The sequence below is a fragment of the Diceros bicornis genome, chromosome 16 (assembly GCF_020826845.1).
Source record: "Diceros bicornis minor isolate mBicDic1 chromosome 16, mDicBic1.mat.cur, whole genome shotgun sequence".
NCBI lineage: Eukaryota > Metazoa > Chordata > Mammalia > Perissodactyla > Rhinocerotidae > Diceros > Diceros bicornis.
Window position 1 is genome coordinate 50,451,566 of NC_080755.1, and position 22,563 is coordinate 50,474,128.

The 22,563-nt window shown below is 50.9% G+C and overlaps 1 protein-coding gene across 1 annotated transcript; it reads right to left on the reverse strand.

Moving 5' to 3' along the window:
- Nucleotides 1-11,850: 11,850 nt before the first annotated feature.
- RAX (retina and anterior neural fold homeobox) lies at nt 11,851-16,645 on the reverse strand. The gene is made up of 3 exons (XM_058556579.1): nt 16,194-16,645; nt 15,653-15,906; nt 11,851-12,811 (listed from the first exon to the last, which is right to left on the reverse strand). The coding sequence occupies exons 1-3, from the start codon at nt 16,480-16,482 to the stop codon at nt 12,320-12,322; spliced, it is 1,035 nt and encodes a 344-aa protein (XP_058412562.1). The 5' UTR covers nt 16,483-16,645; the 3' UTR covers nt 11,851-12,319.
- Between the last annotated feature and the right edge of the window lie 5,918 nt (nt 16,646-22,563).

Below are 22,563 nucleotides of genomic sequence, written 5' to 3' on the forward strand. Positions count from 1 at the left end.
TAAAGGGGCACATATGTATGGTGACAGATAGAAAGACTATTGCTGGTGAGCATGATGTAGTCTATACAGAAACTGATATACGATAACGTACAAGTGAAATTTACACAATGTTATAAGACAATATGACCTCAATAAAATAATTTAAAAATAAATTTAAAAATTAAATAAATAAATAAAGGATACCAGGAAGGGGATACCATGTATCAAATATTTTTACTACACAGGCATCTAAAATTCTACCTTTAGTATAATTTTTTAATTAATTAAATTTGAATTAGGAATTGCCCTACTTAGGGGCCAGCCCAGTGGCGCAAGCGGTTAAGTGCGCACGCTCGGCTGTGGCGACGCGGGGTTTGCTGGTTCGGATCCCGGGCGCGCACCGACACACTGCCTGTCAAGCTACGCTGTGGTGGCGTCCCATATAAAGTGGAGGAAGGTGGGCACAGATGTTAGCCCAGGGCCAGTCTTCCTCAGCAAAAAAAAGAGGAGGATTGGCAGGTGTTACCACAGGGCTGATCTCCTCACACACACACAAAAAAAGAATTGCCCTACTTCAATATAGACAGCAATATTGTACTACAATTATCAAACTTGCTAAGAGACTAAAACTTAACTATCCCAACCACTAAAAAGAGAGGATAATTATGTGATGTAATAAAGGTGCTAAATATTGCTACAACAGCAATCATATCACAATATACAAATGCATCCAATTAACACATTGTGCAGCTGAAATTTACACAATGTCGTATGCCAAATATATTCAATTAAAAAAAAAAAAGAATTGCCCTACTTCAGGGCTCATTTTATAGAAAACGCAAATATTTCCTCATGAAAGCTTTAGGAGGTCAAGGCACTCATGCTTTGAATAAATTAATTTAGAACCAATTCCTTCCTAATTTGAATTACGGAGGAGCATGAGAACATGAAATCCTAAGCTGTCTTGGCCTCCTGGTTTCTCTTAGGGTGGCTTTAATGATATAAGAATCCCCATGGTTGGGTTGACCTCGTCTGGGTGGGAATTTGAGTGGAAAGGGAGGGGCTTTCCATCCAAGGGGAAGCAGGAAGCCCCTGGAATTGGGAAGACTCCGAAAGGAAAGCTATTGCTTGGCTGAGGAAAGCCCCTTCTGTTTGCTGGCGATTCTGGGAAGTGAGCATTCAATTAGAAAACTTCACCAGCAGGTGAAGTTCTCAAGATAGCCATCAGATGGCACCCTCAGCCAAATTACTGAAGTAAGTTTATTTGCTGCTTCAGAATTTTGCTCTGGGAGGATGTCAGGGGTCCTCCAGGCTACTCCCTTTATTTTACAGCCGAGGAACTTCAGCCAGAGTCAGACTGCCTTGCTTGAAGCCACACATCAACTTGGTAGCAGAACTGGGGTTCCTGTGGCCTCCTGATAAGGACTCCAATCAGCCCTCTATGATAGTAATCTGAAAGGAGAGCTCCTCACCCCAAATGAAACAAAACAAAGTATAGAAAAGACAGAAGGAGCTGCCATTTAAGTTTGAGTACAAAGGCTAAACGTTGAGCCTTGAGCAGATTTTTGGTCAACTGTCAGGCAGTCACATTTACTGAGGGCTTATTTGCTCCAAAAAAGAGCAGGGGCTGAGGAGGATAAAAGAGGGGGATTCATAGATAAAACAAGACAGATTGATCCCGGGAAAGTAAGAAGACGGCAGGCAGGGAAAACCAAAGAGAGATCCCAGAGGAGACGAGCTTTGAACTAGACAGAAAGATACAAGGAGAGGAGAAAAGGCAACCTAGAGGGAGCACGTTCAGTATGTCCCCCCAGTGAAGAGGCAGGAGCAAGCCCACCACTGCAGCAGGGCTGGCCCTATGCAAATAGCACGTAAGCCCAGCTCCCCTTGGGCCTGAGGCCTCTCCTTTCATACTTGCTTCCCACAGGACCCCCTACCTCCATTCCCACCTCACTGAACTATCCCTGGCAGAAAAGGTTGTCCAGCCAGGCTCTGACATCACAGAGCGAATTTAAGCGATTGTTTTCTTTCCCAGGAGAGCTGGCGTGTTAGGCTGGTCTCCCACTTTGTATAAAAAGGTATTGTCCGCCTTGAGCAATAGCATAGAGGGGGTGGGGCTGGCCCCGTGGCTTAGCGGTTAAGTGCTTACACGCTCTGCTACTGGCAGCCCAGTTCGGATCCGGGCGCGCACTGACGCACTGCTTCTCCCGCCATGCTGAGGCCGCGTCCCACACACAGCAACTAGAAAGATGTGCAACTGTGACATACAACTATCTACTGGGGCTTTGGGGAAAAAAAGGAGGAGGATTGACAAGAGATGTTAGCTCAGAGCCAGTCTTCCTCAGCAAAAAGAGGAGGATTAGCGTGGATGTTAGCTCAGGGCTGATCTTCCACACACACACACACACACACACACACACACACACAAATAGCATAGAGGGGGAACTGTGGAAAGTAAGATGCTGTCAAGGTCAGTTGTCCAGAGTAGAGGGTCTCTCTACCAAGAAGGTCAATGGGGAAGGAAATGGGTGAGTGACTCTTAAAGGCAGAAAGAGGCGTTGAGATTTGAAATTGAAGAAGAAGTGTGTGGATGTATTTATCACTGTGCCTAGGATGGAAGGCACTCAATATATGGTAGCTGAACTGATATGTCTTTATTGACTCAGAAAAGGCTTACCTGGCAAGGGAGCAACGTGATGAAAATGATATTTAGGAAAGTTATTCCAACGTGAGTACCTGAAATGGATGGAAGCAGCAAGAGCTTGGGGGGGAGACCACTGTTTTAACAGCTTTATTGAGATACAATTCACATACCATACAATTCACCCACTTAAAGTCACCATTCAATAGCTTTTAGTATATTCAAAGATGTGCAAACATCCATCAAGACAGCCAATTTTAGAACATTTTCATCACCTCAAGAAGAAATCCATATCCTTTCTCTATCACCCCTTATGTCCCCAACCTCCTGTCCTCCAGCACTAAGCAACCATGAATCTATTTTCTGTCTCTATAGAGTTCCCTATTCTGGGCTTTCATATGAATTTCCATGCATGTAGTATGTGGTCTTTTGTAACTGGTTTCTTTCACCTAACATAACGTTTTCAAGGTCCACCCATGTTGCAGCATGTATTGGTACCTCATTCCTTTTTATGGCTGAATAATATTCCATCATATGTATATGCCACGTTTTGTTTATTAATTCAGCTGTTGATGGACATTTGGGTTGTTTCCACCTTTTGGCTATCATGAAGAATGCTGTTATGAACATTCATGTACAAGTTTCTGTGTGGACACATATTTTCATTTCTCTTGGCCAGAATTGATGGGTCATACAGTAACTCTATTTAATCATTTGAAGAACTTGCAGATTGTTCTCCAAAGCAGCTGCACCATTTTACATTTCCACCAGCACCGCATGAGGGTTCTGATTTCTCCACATCCTCGCCAACACTTCTTGCTACTGACTTGCTTTTGTTTTTTTCAGATCACAGATTATCTTTTTTTTTTTTTTGAGAAATATTAGCCCTGAGCTAACATCTATTGCCAATCTTCCTCTTTTTTCTCCCCAAAGCCCCAGTACATAGTTGTATATCTTAGTTGTAGGTCCTTCTAGTTCTTCTATGAGGAATGCCCCCTCAGCATGGCTTGATGAGTGGTGAGTAGGTCCGTGCCCAGGATCTGAACTGGCAAACCCCGGGCCACCAAAGTGGAATGTGCAGACTTAACCAGTAGGCCACCACTGGGCTGGCCCCACTACTGACTTTCTGGTGCTAGTCATCCTAATGCATATGAAGTGGTATCTCATTGTGGTTTTTCATTTTTCTGATGACTAATTACAGCAAGTGTTTTTTTCGTGTGATTTTTCCCTACTGTTTTTCTATTCTGTATTTCATTAATTTCCACTCTAATATTTGCTATTTCTTTCCTTCTGCTCATTTCAGGTTTAGTTTGACCTTCTTTTTCTAATGCCGTAAGGTGGAAAGTTAGGTATTGATTTGAGATTTTTCTTCTTTTTTAATATAGGCCTTTACAGCTATAAAATTCCCTCTAAGCACTGCTTTAGCTGCATGTAAGTTTTGGTATGTTGCATCCTCATTTTCATTCATATTCATTTCATCTTCCTGCATATTTTCTGTGCAGGAAGATATTCCAGGTAGAAGGAAGAGCTTGGGTAAAGGCATGGAGGTAGGAACACACAGGGCAAGTTTGGTGGAGAGTTGAGTCTGGCAAGAGCAGAGGGTGTGTGCAGAAGCGTTTGAGTGATGGAGAAAGGTAAGTTGGAGCCATATTGTATGAAGGACTAAGAAGTTTATACTGAATGGATTTCAGATAACCAGTTACCACTTCTAGGACTATCGTGTTATTTCACTTTCTTCCTAGATGTGTAATGAGTGACTTTCGCAGATGCAAAAGACAGATGGGGGAAAGTTTAGGGAACGACAGGAATAGGGTCATTACAAACATAAAAATAGGCAAATCTGTGCATCTTCTGCCCTGACCTCCCAGTCTTGGAGAAGTGGCTGGTCGGGGTTCCCCACCACTGTGGTTACTTTCCAGGCAGCAGGAAACACTGGCAGTGTTTCCAAAATAGCTGCACCCTGTCCCCCTGTAGGAAGCAAGGATTATCTTATTGTTTCATCACTGGCTAATATTTAAGTTTTGAAAATAATACATTTTCATTGCACATTCTTTCCCTTTTGAAACTCTCTTTCCTCGCCTTCCATGCTACCACCCTTTCCTGATTTTCCTTCCATCTCTCCTCTGTCTTCTCCAGCATCATAAATGCTAGAGTTTCTCAACACTCTGACACAGGTCTCCTCTTCTCGTTCTACACTCCCTCTCTCAGGGCAATCTCATCTATGCCCACGCCTTTCATTATCATCTGTACAGTGATCTCAGAGCTCAGATATCAGCCAGATCTTTTCTCTGAGCTCCAAACCAGGATTTGGAATTGTCTACCCAATATCTCCACTCAGACTCATTTGATTGAATTCACAATCTCCCGGTTCAACCTCAAACCTGGCCTCCTTGTCATCACACGAGACCAAGCTTCCACAATCTTTTCCTTCAATTACCACAATAGCCTTCTTTTTTTTTCTTACTTTGTGATTTTATTTTATTTTTTTCCCAATTTTGTTGAGAAATAATTGACATACACCACTGTATAAGTTTAAGGTGTACAGCATGATGGTTTGACTTACATATATTATGAAATAATTACAATAGGTTCAGCTAATGCAATAGCTTTCTAACTGGTCTTCTAGAACCCTCTCTTACCTCCTTCCAAGCTCTTCTCCATACTGTAGACAGCATGATTTATTTGAGATGATCATGTCACCACCTGTAGCGGACACTACTGAATTTTTGGCTGTCTGGCACCTGAACACCCTTCCTATGTTGGAGAATTCTCCTCCTTATGAGTATCAGTTGGACATAGAGCTTGCCTCCTAAAATTGTAGCCATGTACAGACTCTTACTTCTCTAAGTTGTCTTTTGGCCTCTGCAAGACCAGCCTTGTCTCAGAGCCTCAGAGACATGCGGTGACCTCTCCACCCCTCAGTTCTTGCCTGGCTAACTTCTGTTTTCCTTCCAGGGCTCAGTTTGAGTGTCACTTCCTCAGGGAAGTCTTCATTGACTTTGCAGGCTCAGGCAGGTTTCTTTGTTATCAGCTGTTGTAGAATGTCGTACCTTTTCTGGGCATCACATACTCCTTGTATTAGTGATTGCTCATCAGTCACTGGGTGCTTCCATTGGGTCAGACACTAAATATGCGGAGAAGAATCAGACAGCTGCCTTTGAGGATCCTACAGTCTCACTGGGGGCTGTAGACAACACGACGGGGTACATGCTGGAATAGCTCTCAAGTTGACATCAACAAAGTGCTCTGGTGGGGAGAAGAACAAGGAGCTGACTGCTGCGGGAATGCACTGAGGGCAGGGACATCTGGGCCAGGTCCTGAAGGAGTTTGCCAGGAGGTGGGGGGTGGGAAGTCCTTCCAGGCAGAACATTCGTACTCAAAGCCACGAAGGGAAAAAGCACATGATGGACCAGTGGACTGCAGGGCACTCTGGTGTCGTTTGAACAGAGGGCCGAGGGGAAATAGGGGTGAGGACGGATGCCAGAGGCGAGCCTAGAAAGATGGGTCAGGTCAGATTCAGAAGAGCCTCAGACGCCACACTCGTCAGGAGCTTGGCTTTTGTCCCATAGGCCATAAGGAATTGCTTTAAGCAGAGGAATGGTTTGAGGCACCTAATTCTGGCTACAGTGTGAAGGATAGCTTGAAAGGATTGGGGGACAAGGAGACCAATGTGGAGGCTGTATCTTTATAGCTCCAGAGCTTAGCCAAAAAAAAAAAAGAAGGAGAAAACTCAATAAATGGTTGTAAATGAATCAATGAAGAAATAACCTTAAAACGGGACCATATGTGGTAAGTGCCATATGAGAAGCGCTGTATGCCTTGGGGAGCCGTGCAGCATGGTGGAGAGATGATAAAGCCCTGAACTGGCGGACTGGCAGAGAAAAACAGGGATATGTGACTTTAAGAAACATTCTGAAGGAAAATCAATGGGCTAAGTACCTTAACTGCATCTGGGCGTTGAAGGAAAGGAATGAATGCCTTAGGGTTAGGTTTGGCTCACAGTGACCAAAAAGTTAGATTTAAAATAGAGAGCCCAGGTAGCAGGCCAGAGCTAGCACGGTGCTCCAGTGTCAGAGACTTATGACATATGGTCCCTCTGTCCTGCTACTCAACATCCTCCACACACGGCTTCTTGACGCAGTCCAAGACGGCTGCTCCAGCGTCAGCGTCACACCTGCCCCCTAGCCAACAGACTGCAGGAAAGGGAGAAGAGCAGGGCATGCTGGGGACTTCTAAGAACTTACCTCCTAAAAATGTTTTCCCTTCCACGACAGTGGGCATTATTGAATCAGATCTAATTGAAAGGGAGGCTGGGCGACGTTTTTGTTCTGGGCAGCTAAAATTTGGAAAATATATGGCTGAGAAATAAGATAGAAAGGAAAGTGGAAAATAACCTGCCTCAAGGGGTCCAGAATGATTCTCATCATATCCATTGAATGGCTCTGAATGCGGGAAGAGGGAGGAGAGTTTTAAGAAGGTGTTTAGGAAGCTATAGAGTACAGAAGAATACTTCTGGTTTTGAACACATCTATTATGGGGTAGCCTATGTGACGCCAGGTGGAGAAAACCAGAAGGCATAGGGAAACATATGTACATGCAGTTGCATCCTTATTTCCTCTACTTGGGCTGTGATCCTTGAGGCTGAGACTCTTGTTTATCCATCAAGAGGTGCTGAGGGGTGCTGAGGGAGGAGGGGAGATCTTGGAGATCTAGCTCTACAGGGGGGCCTGTTTAAGATCAGACGACCTGGCAATGTCACAGCCAGGACTGGACCACGGATCTCCGACTTCCAGGCTGAGGGCTGAGGCCACTGTGCCTGCCTTTAAGAAGCCGACTGAGGAGGGTGGAGGGAACTGGGCACTTGCTGCGTCTTCCAGGGCTGTGAGAGATGTGGCCAAGGATCTAGATGATTTAATCCAGTTTTACGGAAGGGGTTTTACAGTGAGCAATTAAGTCACAGTTAAGGAATTAATCACTAATGAGTCATTAACTCTGCCCACTATTGTACAGTTGACAAGCTGAGGCCAGATTATTAGAGCCAGTTCCCAATTAAGGGAATGGCATTGACCACAAAGCGCCCCATCGGCCTCTTGAAGGGTCGGGGGCGCCGGCCTGGCGCTGCCGTGCTCCCCCTTTCCCAGGGGGGTTAGGACGGAGCCCCGAGGCCCGGCGCGGAGCTCGCGCTTCCTGAGCAGAGAGGAAGTGCCAACTTTTCATCAATATTATCTTCCCTAAAAGTCGCTTCCTGCCGGCATCCTGGAGCTGGGGCTGCGGATGGAGTGTGGGACGAGGACATTACATCAAAAGTCGCCAGGACGGCTGGGCCCGCGCCCTTGATGTCCCCACCATACACCGCCCGCCGGCGGGACGCGGCTCCCGGGAAGCGGAGTCCGGGGCTGCCCGGCTTCCGCGCGTGGGCTCCCGGAGGTCTCTGCAAAGACTCAATTAACCAGTGAATGTGGTGGAGAGAAAGAAGGATCGGGATTCCCTCCCTCCCCTCGCCGGATCCCAGATTACCTGGGGCGGGGGTGGGGGAGGGGCAGGGATTGCCTCCCCTGGTGTGAGGTTTCCTATCTCCCCCAAACGTTAGCCATATGATTAAAATAAGTAAATACAGCGGGGCCGCCCCAGCTCAGTTGCTGACCTCTGGCCGAAACCTGCCCCTCCCCAAGGTGTCTCTCCCAGTCCTCCCACCCCGTCTCACCCACACCAGCCCCGATTAACCTCCCGGGGCAGCGGAGATGGGAGCTCGGACCTGCAGGGGGCAGAACCTGGTTCCGAGAGCGGGAAACCCACAAAGGATGAACAGCCTGGACCGGCCTGGGGCCGCAGCGAGGGGCCTCAGGACACCAAGCGAGGAGCGGCCACCTCTGGACCCCGTGGCTGCGGAAACGGGGGACCGGGAGAGGCGGAGCCCTCAGTCTCCCAGCGTCCCCAAGGGAGAGAAAAATCGCCACCAGAAGCCGGGAGCCGTGGGGCGCAGTGTGGACACGCCACCCTGGTGCGCAGGAAGAGACTCCTCCATAAAGAGAAAAACGCGAATGTTGAAACCCCCCCACGGCGGCAGCGGTGGTTGATGGCGGCCGGGGTAGCGGGGTGGCCCGCTCCGCGGGGCTGGGGATCTCCGGGTTAGAGGAGGGTCTCCGCAGCGCACCCGACAGTCGGCGCCCCTCCATCCCCGGCAGCGCCTGACTCCGCCCTGCTCTCGGAGCGGTCCAATCCGACGCATCCTTCCCCGCCCCGCCCCCTCGGTCAAGAGCCGGGCCCAGGGGGCTTCCCAGCCCGGTCCCCGGGAGCTGCAGAGGAGCGGCTCTACACGCTCACCTGCTTCCCGCAGGCGGCCAGCCAGATCAGACGTCATCTTCTGCAGCCTCACTAAGGAAGACGCAAGAACCATTTCCCAAGTGATGCAGGCTGACTGGGGAGTCCTTTCTCCTGGAGTCCCTGAAAGGCTTGGGCCCGCCCCAAACCAGAGCCAGGACAGTCTAGTTTCGGAAGCCGGTGCCCCACCTTGGCTGGCGCCTCTGCAAAGCACTTTCTGTAGACGTGAGTTTGAGCAGAGGCCCCAAATGTTCCAGGGTCGTTTGGGGCTTTAACGCTCTGTAGCACAAGCCGGTCTCACCTCCGGCCTGAGTCCTGGCTTCCCGCCTCCCCTGCACCCCTCCTCCTGGAGTTGGCAGCATGACGGCGGCCCTTAGAGCTGCCCTAGGAGTGGGTGGAGCGGGCGCTGGGGCTGATGCCGTGTCCAGCCCTCCCCAGGAGGCCCTGGAAAGCACTCACAGCTAGCACCCACCCTTCGCGATCTCAATTCCCCGTGTGGCCTAATGAGCTGTTCTTGGGAATTGAAATAAGGAGCACTTACTCAGCAAACGTTTCCTGAGCCTGCACTGTGACGGTGAACTGACCAGAGCTTCTGCTATTCCAGCGCCAATGCTTACAAGCAGTGTTAACTGGCGCAACCTCTCTGTGCCTCAGTTTCCTCATTTATAAAATGGGGCTAATTGTATCTTCCTGGTAGGGTCCTTGTAGGCTTAAATGAGTCAATAGATGTAAGCTGCCTAGAAGAGGGCTGGCACGTAGTAAGCTTTCAGTGATCATTAGCTATTAGTATTGTGATCATTTTCCAAGGACTTGTCCCTAAAATCCAGGTATGGCTCACTCTGTTGGTACCTAAAGAGATGGTTTAGAATATTCATTCTCAGACTAACTTAAATAGTAAAAGAGGAGAGGTAAGTGGTGGAAAGCTACAGTGGAAAAAAGAACAGAAAGAAAAATGGCAGGGCCGGCCCCGTGGCCTAGCGGTTGAGTGCGTGCGCTCCGATGCTAGCGGCCCGGGGTTCGGATCCTGGGCGCGCATCCACAGGCCGCTTCTCCGGCCATGCTGAGGCCGTGTCCCACATACAGCAACTAGAAGGACGTGCAGCTATGAGATACAGCTATCTACTGGGGCTTTGGGGGGAAAATAAATAAATAAATAAAACTATAAAAAAAAAAGAAAAATGGCAGAGAGAAGGAGACAAAATGAATAATTGCGGAAATGATCTAAGGGGAGCGAAGAAGATGCTGACAGCGGGATGTGCAAGGTCAGAGGTGCCCAGGACTGTGGTAAGGAGGAGGGCAGAGCAAGTGTGGTACTCACCAGGGCCAGTGAAGTTGGGAGTTCTCTGAATAAATCATTCTTAGTAAAACGAGGCCTCTAAAAGATGAGAGAGAATATAGGCCAAACTGAAAGGAATGGACTTACAGGTTCAGCCTGAGTTTACCTATTTTTTTCTTGCCAAGAGCTGATATCATTTGGGCTGCTCCATCCATTTCCCCACAGAACTCCTTGTGAGGGAAAGTGCAGGTGTTACTCCCTACTTCTTGGGGGAAATAACAGATTCAGTCAATTCTTACCCACCAGCTTACTATGTGCAAGGCACCAGGGCTAGGAGTCCACAGCCCGGTTATGCCATAGCCTCTTCAGACCCGCATGGGAAGGCCTGAATCCTGCGATGACACTCCCTGCACCCCCGGCCCTGGGATAGTCATCCTTTTCCCAAGCAGGTCTCAGGAACCCTAGGGCAGCACAGGGCCACTGCGCAGTCAGAGAAGCAGGAGCATCGCCTCAAACCGGGTCCTCGGTAGTTCACACAAAGCCGGTGATCTCATTCCATCTTTGTCACCTCCCAGGGAGGGAGGGTTCATTTAGACGAGGAAAGGGGGCTGGGGCGGTTCACTTAACGACCGATAGACAGTAGCCGGTTGATGCTAAGGCTCTGGCCGCATCTTCCGGGGCGCACTCACAGCTAGGAGGCCAGAGGACCTGCGCGGCGGGAATCCGGGCTATTAGGGCGGCGGCCCAGCTTGCAGAGTCAACCCGGATACTGCGGCAGCTCAGGCTGGGAGTCCCGGGCTCTCCTTCACCCGGGGCTCCGCGAGGACCGGGGGAGTTTCTGAAGCCGGCGGGGCCCTCTGGATTCCTTCCCCGCCCCGGAGCCGGGGCCAGAGAACTGCAGATACTGTCCCCGACGCGCTCAAGAAGATGTGCCCTCCGGGTCGCCGCGCAGAGCGCTCCAGGGCACTCTCTCCGAGCGCGACAGCTAACCTGACGCGCGCGCGTTAAACAGAACCGTTGGGTTGGGGGCTGCGGAGCGGGTTGGGGAGACCAGAGAGAGGCACGGGGCTCAGAAAAGGAAAAGTCGCTGTGCCCTAGTCTTCGGAGGACTAATGTCATCAGTCCTGGGTAGCGGGGGCTGGCACTGAGCCGGTAACCTGGACAATGATCTGAAAGGGGCCTTGGGCCGCGGTGGGCTGGAAAGAGAGAGGCAGGGCTGTCAGGGGCTTCGGGACGTTCAGCTCTCACCTTGGGGAAGGTGGTGTAGACCCTTCCTATTGGGGTCAGTCTTTCAAAGTTGCAGCCGCCGCTCGGCTACTGGGGTATGGAGGGACCAGGACCTCGCAGGCAGCTGAGGCTTAGGCTCCAAACACCCCGAACCCCATATGCTCCCACGCGCCCGGGGAGGGGCGCCTCTGGTGTAGGGCCCCGCAGGTCCGGCATAGGGACGATTATCTGCTCCAGCAAAGCGCCCCAGGAGGATTCGCACGAGGTAGCCCCAGCTCCTGCGCGTCCTCTGCTTTCCCTGACCCACCCGGCCCATCAGTGCAGCCCCTCCTGCACCCCCATTCACACGCACACCGCGCCCCCCCCCACGCAGTCCTGAGCGCGCTTAACCAGAATCAAACCCAAATAAGTAAATCTTTAATTCTCCTCCCAAGTACTTTGAAACTACTTATACAAAGAGTTCCTGAAACTCTATTTCTCCACCTCCCCTTCCTTCCAGTTTTCTTTATCTGGGGTCGCCACGCGGCCCCGGAGCGGCTGAGGTCAGGCGCTTTGGGTCTCTCGACGTGGAGGCTCCGGCGCCCGCGGGGGTGGGAGCAGCGTGGCGGGCGGGGCCGGGCCGCCTCTCCCTCTCCAGCAGCAGGGCTGGGGGTCCGTGGGGGTCTGGGGCTGGCCAGAGGACCTCCGCAGGCCTGAGAGTCAGCCCTCTCCCGAGAGTCAGGAGCAGATGCGCGTCCGCGACCCAAGCCCGCAGCTCGCAGGCGGCACAGGGAAAGAGTGGCCGAGTGGGGGGACCCAGGGAGAAGGGATGCGCGCGTGCGGCTCGGATTCGCCTCCTGGGACGGTCCTCTGGCCCGATTTGGTCCCCGGTGCCCCTAGAGGGCCTGCCACGGCTTCCCGATGGCCTGGATGTGCTCCTTGGCCTTGAGGCGCAGCGCGGCGATGCTGCTGTTGCGCGGGTCCGCCTCGTCCAGCGGGAACTTGTCCCCGAAGCCGGGTCCGCACGGGTAGGCGGGCGGCGGCGGCCCGAGAGGCTGCAGGCCGGGGCCCAGCGGCGGAGAGTTCAGGAAGGGCGGCGGCGGCGGCGTGTAGCTGGCGGGCAGGCTCTGCGCCGGCGGCCCGAAGCCCGGCAGGCTCTGCAGCGCCGTGGCGCCCCCTCCCGGCAGCGGCGGCCCGAGCCACGACTCCAGCGGCAGGGCGCCCCCCGCCGGCCCGCCGCCGCCGCCCGGGCCCGCCCCGAGGGGCGCCAGAGCCGCCGAGGGCGGAGAGCGGCTGAAGGAGAGGAGGGGCGAGTCCTGCAGCTTCATGGACGACACTTCCAGCTTCTCCTGCCGCCGCCACTTGGCCCGTCGGTTCTGGAACCACACCTGCGGAAGGCAGCACAGCGGCCGTCGGGCTGCGGCGGAGGCTGGGGCCGCGCCCCCGCCCAGGCCAGTGCAGCCCGCCGGCTCGCTCCCCCAGCCCCAAGCAAAACTGGGGCTCCACTGTTTCTCACCTGCTCCTTCACCCCCGACCCCACCCGCATTATCTTTTCGCTTCCGTCCCGTTTCTCCTTTCGGTGTCTTCCCTCCTTCTCTCTTGCTTCCTCTAAGTCCCTTTGTCCCATCCTGGTCCTCCGTGGCCTTCCACACTTTTCCCTGTTTATCTCACCCATAGCTGGGGTTGTATTTGTTTCCCACTCCTGGCACGTAGCAGGTGCTCACAAAAATCTAAAGTTAACCCTGGAATCGGACCGTAGGACTTGGAAACCAGATCTCCCCAAATTTCTGTGACTTGCTGGTTGACAGCCCCTCCTGACACTTCTGTTCAGACTTTGCTTCCTCCCTGTATGGTGCAGCTCGCAGCGGCTGCGTTTTTGTCTCAGACTTTGTGTTTTACCGACCTGTTGTCTCTTTTATAAACATATATAAACAAATACTCTAAGTACTGGAACTGGTAACATTGGGTGTTAAAATACAGCTATTTCCGCGAATTACTGGTGATAATAATTAGTAGAAGAAAGTGCACTTATTTTGTCCTGAGCATATTTGAATTGCTGCTTTAAGAAGATTTTCATTTTTATTTAATTGATATCCGTTTAGTATTTCCAATATTTCTTATCAATGGCTTTCAATGATTACAATAGTTCAAGTTTATGATGTCTACTTTTACTTTATGGAGTTAGTTTTGACATTACGGTAAGATGAGTTCAATGAGTTTAAGTTTTTCTTTTTTTCTTTACATATGGAAAAGTCCACGCCAAGAGTGAAGTCTGGTCTCTTAACTTCCATGACTGATTTGACAAAAGCCCAAGAAAGGGTTTAATAAAGGTCTCACCACCAAGTTACCACCCTCAGAAACAGAACAGAGAGAATTGGTCTAGGTTAGCGGAGAATGTGGAGAAAACTTCGGCCAAACTGGTGGCTTCAGTATTATGTTTATGAAGGGAAATAGGGAATAGCCGCAGGCAGAAGGGAGAAAGCCATTCTGAGTCAATAAGGTGGGGGGACCACCTAGGAGAGCTGAGAAAACAGCCACCCAGCACCCGGGCAGAGCAGGGCAAGGGTGTGTAGGCTGGGATTTGGGGGGAGAGAGAAAGAACAAAAATGTAAGTACTCCTGCCCCCTTCCCACAAAAGATTCATCTACATATCTGAGGCCCTGATTTTCCCAGATACATTAGATATTTGACGATAATAGAGAAAAGAGAAACACTGGTGTGGGTGAGGGCTCCCATTCCACTGCCTCCTCTGTTTCCCTGCATATCCCACTCCATCCCCCAAAATATCCGCTAGAGTTTTCGAATCTGGTATCCAGAGGCAGAGGGCTAACGACTGGGATAGTCAGCTCTTATACTGCTCTACTGCTGCCCTCCACACAGTTGGAGATTCTTCCTGCCCACTCCCCCACCCCAATCTGATTACATCATAGCCATGTGTTAAGAACCTGCCATATGCTGAGAACTCTGCTGGCCCTGTGGTCACAGAGAAGTCACACTGTTCTCAAGAAGCTCCCAACTTAGAGGAGAAGCCAAAATCCCTGAACAAGTAAAGAGGGAAGAAGGAAAGTGGGACAGAGGTGGCCTCAGGAATGAAGGCAGCCCCTGGGTTGGCTGTGCCTGTATTCTGGAAGGCACTGGAAGGATTTGCCTCTCCTCTTGCTTCAGCTTTCTTGTATTCTTTCTCTCTCCCTACCCCATCCTCCCTCCCTGAAAAGCAGGTGCTAAAAAGCCTACCCCTTCAATGAAATCATTGCAATCAAATTAGGAGATATTGAACTGTCCTTGCCAGTTAATCCTGAGTCACATTAGAAAACTAATTTTTAGAACCATGACATGTACTCCTTACCGTAAACCCCTTAACTAAGCAGAAGAGACAAAAGGCAAGAGTTTGTCCTCTTTTATTTTTAAGACAAAGCTAAAAGCCCCCAAACATCTGAGTATCCTCACTTCCTGGAAATCTAATTCATTAGACACACACACAAATCCCACCTTCGTTCCACTGCCTTTCAGAAGCAGTGAAATTTGTTCCCAATGTCTCCTTCTCAGGCCTCTGTAAACTCTCCCAATTTGGAAATCCTCCCAGATTTTTCACAGATGACTAGCAAATATTTAAGGCTTTCAAATATTTTAATGATCAGGGATTAAGGATAATTCAGCTTTAATTAAAGCAAAAACCCCTTTACAATAAAAAAGAAAAGGCCTCTGCAGCAGCGGGAAGTTTGCGTGGATGTGCACTGGAGAAGCAAAAGTCAGCTTCTTAAACAAATCTACCCCAAGTTTCAACTACAGGCGCCAGGCCCCTCGTAAGAAGACAGGGTTTTGCTTTTGAACATAGGGCTCCAAGCTAGTGACTAGGGTGGCATTTGGGGCCCCAATCCCGTTACCCTTGAGCCGCTGCCTACATTACCTCTCTACACAGTGATCCCCACCCTTCCAATCCTGGCTGCGTCTAATGAGCTGTCCTCTCGTCTTGCCAGCCAGTCCCAACTCCTCTTTTTAGCTTAGAAGAGAGAGACCCCAAAGGGGAGATCGTACCACAAGCTGGAACAGACTGTCCGAGGGGCGGTGCGTGGGGCACCGGGAAGATCTTTGGGGATCTGGGCGAGCCAAGTCAAGGAATGCCAATGGGAACAGGACCATAATAAATGCGTGGACGCCCGGGGACTCAAGGGAGCTTTGGCCGCAGCTTGGGCCTCGGACCCTCCCGGGGACCGATCCGGGCGCTTTACCTGGACGCGGACTTCGGGCAGGTTGACCTTGCCGGCCAGCTCCTCCCGACTGTACACGTCGGGGTAGTGGGACTTCTCGAACGCGCGCTCCAGCTCGTGCAGCTGGTACGTGGTGAAGGTCGTGCGGTTCCGTCGGTGCTTCTTCTTGGGCTGCTCCTCCTCCGACAGCTTCGCTTCGCCCGCGGCGGGCCCGAGAGGCAGCCCCGGGCTCGGCCGCGTCTCCCCGGGCTCCTTGGGGCAGTAGGGGCGAGGGGCTGGGACGACGAGGCCCCGGACGGTCAGAGACACTCTCCGGAGTATCCCCGGGGCCACCCCGCCTACCCATGGGCGCGGGCAGCGGACGCGGGCTCCGAGATGAGCCGCGGTGGTCGGGGGTGAGGGCTGCGAGGGGGTCTCAAGCTTTTAACGCAAGTTGGCAGCTCCTGCTATACACCCAGCCCCCAACCCGCCGCCCAGATGCCTTAATAAAAGTTACGGCAGGGGCTCTTTCCTAACTTTGGGCACCCGAAGGGCCTCGCAGCACCCGAGGGTGCGCGCTCACCTTCGTACTCGGGAGCGGGCGCCGGGGCGGGCGGCGGGGAGGGCTCAGCGCCTCCCCCGGGCGCCTTGGGGCAGGCGGCCCGCGCGCCCGGCCTCCGATCCCGCTCCTTCGCGCCCCGGGCGCCCCGCTCCGCCGGGAACGAGCCGAGGATGCCGTCGTCCTTGGTAAATCCCAGGATGGCTTCGATGCTGTGCAGCCGCGAGGTGCTCCCCCCTGGGCTGCGGAGCAGGTGGCCGGCGAGCGAGAAGCTGCCATCGGCCATGGCGGGGGCGCAGCCAGGCAGGTGCATGGGGAGCGCCTGGCGGCCGGAGGGCGCGGCCCGCGCTCTCGGGAGCGCCGCCTGCTTTGGAGGCAGAGAGAAGAAGCTCGAAGTCGGCTCTTCCCGGGTACGGCGGTCCAACCCGAGGGGTCTGGACCCAAGGTCAGGCTCGGCGGGGGACGCCGGCCCGGTCGCGCGCGCGCTAGAGGTGGGCGAGCTCTCGGCCCGTAGCCCCTGGGTCCCTGCAGGATCTGAAGTTCGGACTCAGGGCAGCTGGCGCTCCGGGCGCTAAAGGCTGCGCGCCCGCTCGCCCCGGCTCCTCCCCTCTCGCCCGGGACCCAGCCTCCTCCCTCGGCCCCTCCCTCCGCAGCGGGGCGGGTCTTTCCTTCGCCCAGCCTCAGGGTCCTCACTCTGCCACCCCAGGCTGGGCTAGCACCCCGAACATCCCACCTCCCATCTCTCGATCCGCTCCACACACTCCAAACACGCCCAGGAGATCGGAGGTGGCCTGCTTGACAAGCCTGGGGACCCGGGTGCGGGGGCACGATCCCCTCAGTCCTGCCTCAATGAGGCCGATGACCTGGGTCTCACCTGCCCACTCCGGCTTGCCTGCCTCCTTGAGCTCACCTCTCTCTCCCGCTCCCCCTACCCCACACTCGCCTCTGCCCTCGGACTCGCTTCCTCCTCGGGGCTGAGCTCCCGGAGCAGAAGGCTTCCTGGCTCGACGGCATCGGAAGTCAGGCCACGCATCTCCCCAGTTTGAATTTTCCCCTCTCTCCCTCTTTTTCACCCCCGCTGGCACCCCTCTTTCGGCTCCCTAGTCCGAATCTCTGGACTTCGTGTTTATTTTGTTTGTCTATATCTGTTTCAACTCCTCCTCCCCGGCCCCTCGGAGTCGGGCGTGGGCAGGCTCCCTCGCTCCAGCGCCAGCCCCGGGAGGCGGAGGGGCCCTCTGTGCCCGCAGGCCCGGTGACCTCAAGTGACCAACAGCCCAGCAGGAGGCTGGGAGGCCCGGGGTGGAACACGCTGCCGGGTTCAGGCCCCGTGGAAGACCTGCTAGGGGTTCCTCACTCTCGACGACTGTTTGTCCTGCAGGAACCCTAGCCACCAAACAGTTCTCCAGGCCAAGGAGATGACCACCCTCAGGCTGAGTGGGGAAGGACCTTCGTCTGGGGGAGAAGGCCTCGCGCTTCCCTGGGGGTTACAGGCATAATCCCCTTGCATTTCTTTCCCTTTGGGGGCCCCACAAGGCTTCAGTGGCGCAGAGTGAGTCACAGGCCAAGAGGAAAGACGGTTTCTGCAGCGTTTTTTCACATCCCCCCGTGCTGTGAACGCTGGCCCATCTCAAATCTGATGCCAGCCCTGTGTTGGGCGCCTGGCCTTCACTGAACTGTCAGCCAGAAACGTGAACCAAAACGCTTTCCTAAAAGCCTAAGGACGTAGAGATTCTTCTCCTTTTCTCCCCCAGTTTTATTGAGATATAATTGACCTACAGCACTGTATAAGTTTAAGGTGTACAGCATGACGATTTAACTTCTATAATTGTGAAATGATGACCACAATTAGTTAACACCCATGGCCTCATACAGATAACAAAACAGAGACTCAAAATCGCCTTTGCAGCAGATGCTCTGATCTCCACGCGGGGAGTCTTTTTCCCCCTACCCTTCTGTTTATCCCCCGTGGCATTCAGACAAGCGTTTACTGTGTCCCCACTGAGGGTCTGGCCCTGATGTGGTTCATGGCAGCACCACCAAAGAAAGGAAAACCCTGGCGCTGGCCCTGAGGAGCTTAACGTCCAGCCTGGGAGACAAGACAAAGAAGGAAAGGAGAGAAAACATGTCTCTTCGGATCCTCCACCTTTAAACTATAGAAGGACATGAGAAAGCATACGTAACTACATCAAGGATCATTAAAGGGTTAATTCGGGCACGTGGGGAGGGGTCATTACACAATTCTCTATTTTTAATAAAACTATAAAAAGGTAAATTAAAATAGCAAGCTTGTGAGTTTACAGTAGATGAAAATTGAGCTACTGATTCAAGTGAGAAATTATTTTTTAAGAAAAACCTAAATTAATGAACATCAATACACACTTTCTAGTTTTTGCATATCACTTTAGAGTTTTCAAAATCCTTTCACAGTCTTCACATCATCCAATCCTCACAGCTCTGTGAGGTGAGCAGGACAAATATATTTGTCCCCATTTTACAGAAGAGAAAACTGAGGCTGAAAGTGATACAGCTATTAAGCGGAGGAGTCAGGACTAGGACTCAGACCAGCTCACTCCTTGTCCAGTGTTTCCTGGCTGCAGCTCATCTGTAATTATTATTACAGAGTGTAATAGTTTTGAAAAGAATCAAAGTACATCTTAGCCTGCAGTTCACGGTTAATCCTTTCCGGAGACTGAATCCTGCGTCTAAGAGGCTGAGGAAGAGGCAGCCTAGCTCCCCAGAGAAATGGAGCCAGAGCCCGTGGACGGCAGCCTTTGGGTACCGGTGTCCAGGACGACTGAACAAACCCTCAGGAGGTTCCCCACCACAGCCCAGGAGAAGCCTCCCCCGGCCCCCCGCCCCGGGCCCTCCTCAGGCTTTTTAGGCCGTCAAAGGCACTGTCCCTGCAAATGACCTGGTGGCACCCCATAAGGTCCCACACACCAGTTATGTCGACCAGGTGGCTGAGGTGCTGATGCTTCGGTGACAGAGGGCAGCGTGGGGGTAATTAATTGGTATTTGTTGTTTCCCCTCTGAGGATGCTTTTTATGTAAACTTCTCCAATATTAAATTGATCTCTATAATCACCACTAAACAAAGATTGGCAGCGTTTTCTTAAGCTCCTGCCCACACGCTAAGGGGCTTATGGCCTTGTTTTCCCAAGTTAATTCCTTCTGGAACTGCCCAGCTCTCCCTAATAGGTCCAGGTGAGGTGAGCTTTTATTTACTGTTTATTTCAGAGTCTCCGGAGAAAACCAGAAAAGACTTCAATGGCCACTGGCGAGGGACTAGGGGGAAACAGGGCAAAGCAGGACAAGGGGAGGTTGGGGCTTCCTTTGTGCGCGGCATAAAGAGCTAGTCAATACCATTGTGGGCACCGTGGAGGGTACTCCAGCGATCAGCCGGGGGTCATTGTTAGGGGCTAATCTACATGTGTATTTCCCAAGAACTCCATCAGGGAAGATGAATGGACTCGGCCATGTCCCTAATTCTTCTAGCATGAAGCTGCATTTTTCCGGCAGTTACGCCAGCTCGTAATCAGCCCGGCTTCGGCAAAAGTAAGGAGCCTGGCTTCTGAACTCCACCCCTGTTTAAGTCATTAATTCATTAGGTGGATCAAAGAAAACTCCCTCCTCCCAGCCCCCACATGTGGGCTGAACTTAGACACAGCTAAAGCCCCTTTAAACTTGGCATGACTCAGAGAAACATTTCCAGAAGTGAGAAGACAGGAGGTGGTTGGGGCCTGTGGGGGTGTTAAGAGTGTGTTGTGGGAAGGACAATATAGAAGGATAATTGAAGTTGGGGGAGAGATTTTGAGGAGAAAGGGGATAGTCGCTGGCTAATATGAAGAAAATGAAATCTAAATGTAACCAGCAATCATGTGAAGTTGTGGGATAAGGTGACTCTTTTGTCTTGGATGTATGCAGGAGGTCCCATTTCTGGAACTATTCTGGGTGGGCTGCTTCACCCACCACACTCCTGAGAGAAATGGGCATCTGTAGAGTGAATTCCTTGTGTGCTGGGTGGGCGTGTGTTCACAAAGTGAGTCCATGCCATTTGAACACACCCTCTAGTAACTTCACCCTGAAGCAATGTCTTAGGTTTGGCAAAAAATGTCCATTGCAAGTGCCTATGTGATAACACTTCATAAAGTGTATAAAATCGACTTGATTGTCTGCATGCAATAGTAGATGTATTTCAATCCTGGAATAACTTCACCTGTCTTATACCGCACTGGAGGACCAGCAACTTAACTTTAGGTATAACCAGAGCAAAACGTGACTCATATAATCATTAAATACACACACACACTGCAGTTCAACAAATTCTATTGTCAAGAGTTAAAAACAATATATAATAACAGTTATTATTTATTGGATACTAACTACAGTATATGCCAGTGGGCACTATTCTGAATATCTACGTGGATTACCTAATTAGTCCTCACAATGGCCCTATGAGGTAGACACTGTTATTATCTCCACTTTACAGATGAGGAATCTGAGACACAGAGAGGTTAAGTCACGTGCCCAAGGTTACACAGCTGGCTTCAGGTGGAGCTAGCATTCTCAGGAATGCACCCATCTAACCACTCTGTGTACTACCTCTCAATATAGTGTGAGTATATACATATGCACTGTTAATTCTCCAGTGGCTATAAGAGAACTAGCAGATAAAGCAAAGTAAGAAAATTTGGGAGTCAAAGGATATAAGAATAATATGGTTCAGAATTTAAGTAACATGGGAGTTAAAAACGTGTGAAGGGCAATCTATAATTTATTTGGTCAATTATAGTGATGAGAGATATATTAAAAAATATAAATGAAGTATACCATTCAATTTCCCAAGGCTGTCTCATAAAGTTTGGGGAATTCTCTTTCTGTTCTCAGAGCCCCAATTCACTATCATTGGTTTGTGAACAATGTATTTTTGAGCCTCTACCACAAGTCATTTATTTTGTCTGCCTTTGATGCTATGAATTCTCCCCTCTACTACACTGTATATTGTATGCCACGGGCACAATGTGCAAGCTGCTGACAATGCTTGCAAAAAAATAAATAGCTAAACTCTCTCTTCAATACTGGCGTATCGAGTCCAGAGATAGGATACACTCTGCTTGTGCACCTCTCTCTACTGAATCTTCCTAACTGATGAAATATTTTCCTATTTGGACCACCACGGAAGGTATATCAGGAAAACGTTCTTAGAGATGCCTATCAGAAACCCCGTTTTTACAAGTAGACAACTAATAATGAATATCCTTGGCCGCTTTCGTGTTTGGAAGTATACGTCAATTTACTCCTCAAAATGATGATCTGAATATTCTGTGGTATTTTCAGACTAAACTGATGGTATAAGGACACTGCAGTGAATAATAACCCCATCACATAATTGTGGCTAAAACACATAAACCAAGGAAGAGACAGGCCTCATATAGGCATTTATGGCTGAATTGAGAGCCCTCTCAGATGGGCATATGGAAACAGACATTTCATTTAATCACGACATGAAACCAAGGGCAATTGGGGGCTGTTGTGTTTCCCGGCAGTAATACCCTGTTTGAAAGACTTCCTTTTGTATTAGAACAGAGACCACAGCTCGATGCAGACCATCCAGTAATTAACAAGTCTGTCCTCCTTTAGCATTCCCACTGTTTCCCAGTTACAACATGTTGGAGAGCAACATCACTTAAAACTAGTCTCGTATTTAGTTTTCTGTTATTGCAGAGGATCGTATGTTTAAGACTTAGAAGAGGAACCTTGGTGATTATCTTGTTTGCTCTCTCGACTTCTAGCCCCGACCTTTCCTCTGTAGATGGGGAAACGTTAGCCCCGAGAAATTAAGTAATTTGCCCAACATGAGACAGAATGTGTGTGCAGGCTTTGGACTAGAGGCCAGTCTCCGGACCCCCGACTCTCGTTAGGCGGCTGCAGATTTATCACTGCCATGCTGAGCTCTCAGGATCTACAGTCGGGTGTCCCATGGAGTTTGAGTAAGTCTGAACATGAGTCCCGGAGGAATCTGTTTATTGTACAAACACAATGAAGTTACTCTGCACACTACTCCCCAATCATTTACCAACCCAATTACACAGTCCTGGCCTTGCTTTTGCTGCCGACCCCAATCCAAGTAGCCTCTATGTAAGAGAAAAAAATCCCTTGGGGATAGATATGCAGGGCATTTTGGCAAATGACTGATACTCCTACCCACTGGTGTCCCGGAATCAGCTCTTACTGGTTAGCCTCTCTTCCCAGCTCTGAGTTCAGTGACGTCACAGTAGTTTGAAATCAGCCATAGGGGGAGTACTTCAACCCAGAAATTGGAAAAAAAAAAAAAAATCTGGGCATTCTTTCTCCCTCCCTCTGATTAATTGTTTTTAAATATTCAGTAGCATATC

Coding starts and splice junctions, on each gene's coding strand:
- RAX (XM_058556579.1), bottom strand. CDS start 16,482: ATGCACCTGCCTGGCTGCGCCCCCGCCATGGCCGATGGCAGCTTCTCG. Junction 15,907..16,193: donor GCCCGCTCCCGAGTACGAAG/GTGAGCGCGCAC, acceptor TCGTCGTCCCAG/CCCCTCGCCCCTACTGCCCC. Junction 12,812..15,652: donor TGCCCGAAGTCCGCGTCCAG/GTAAAGCGCCCG, acceptor TGCCTTCCGCAG/GTGTGGTTCCAGAACCGACG.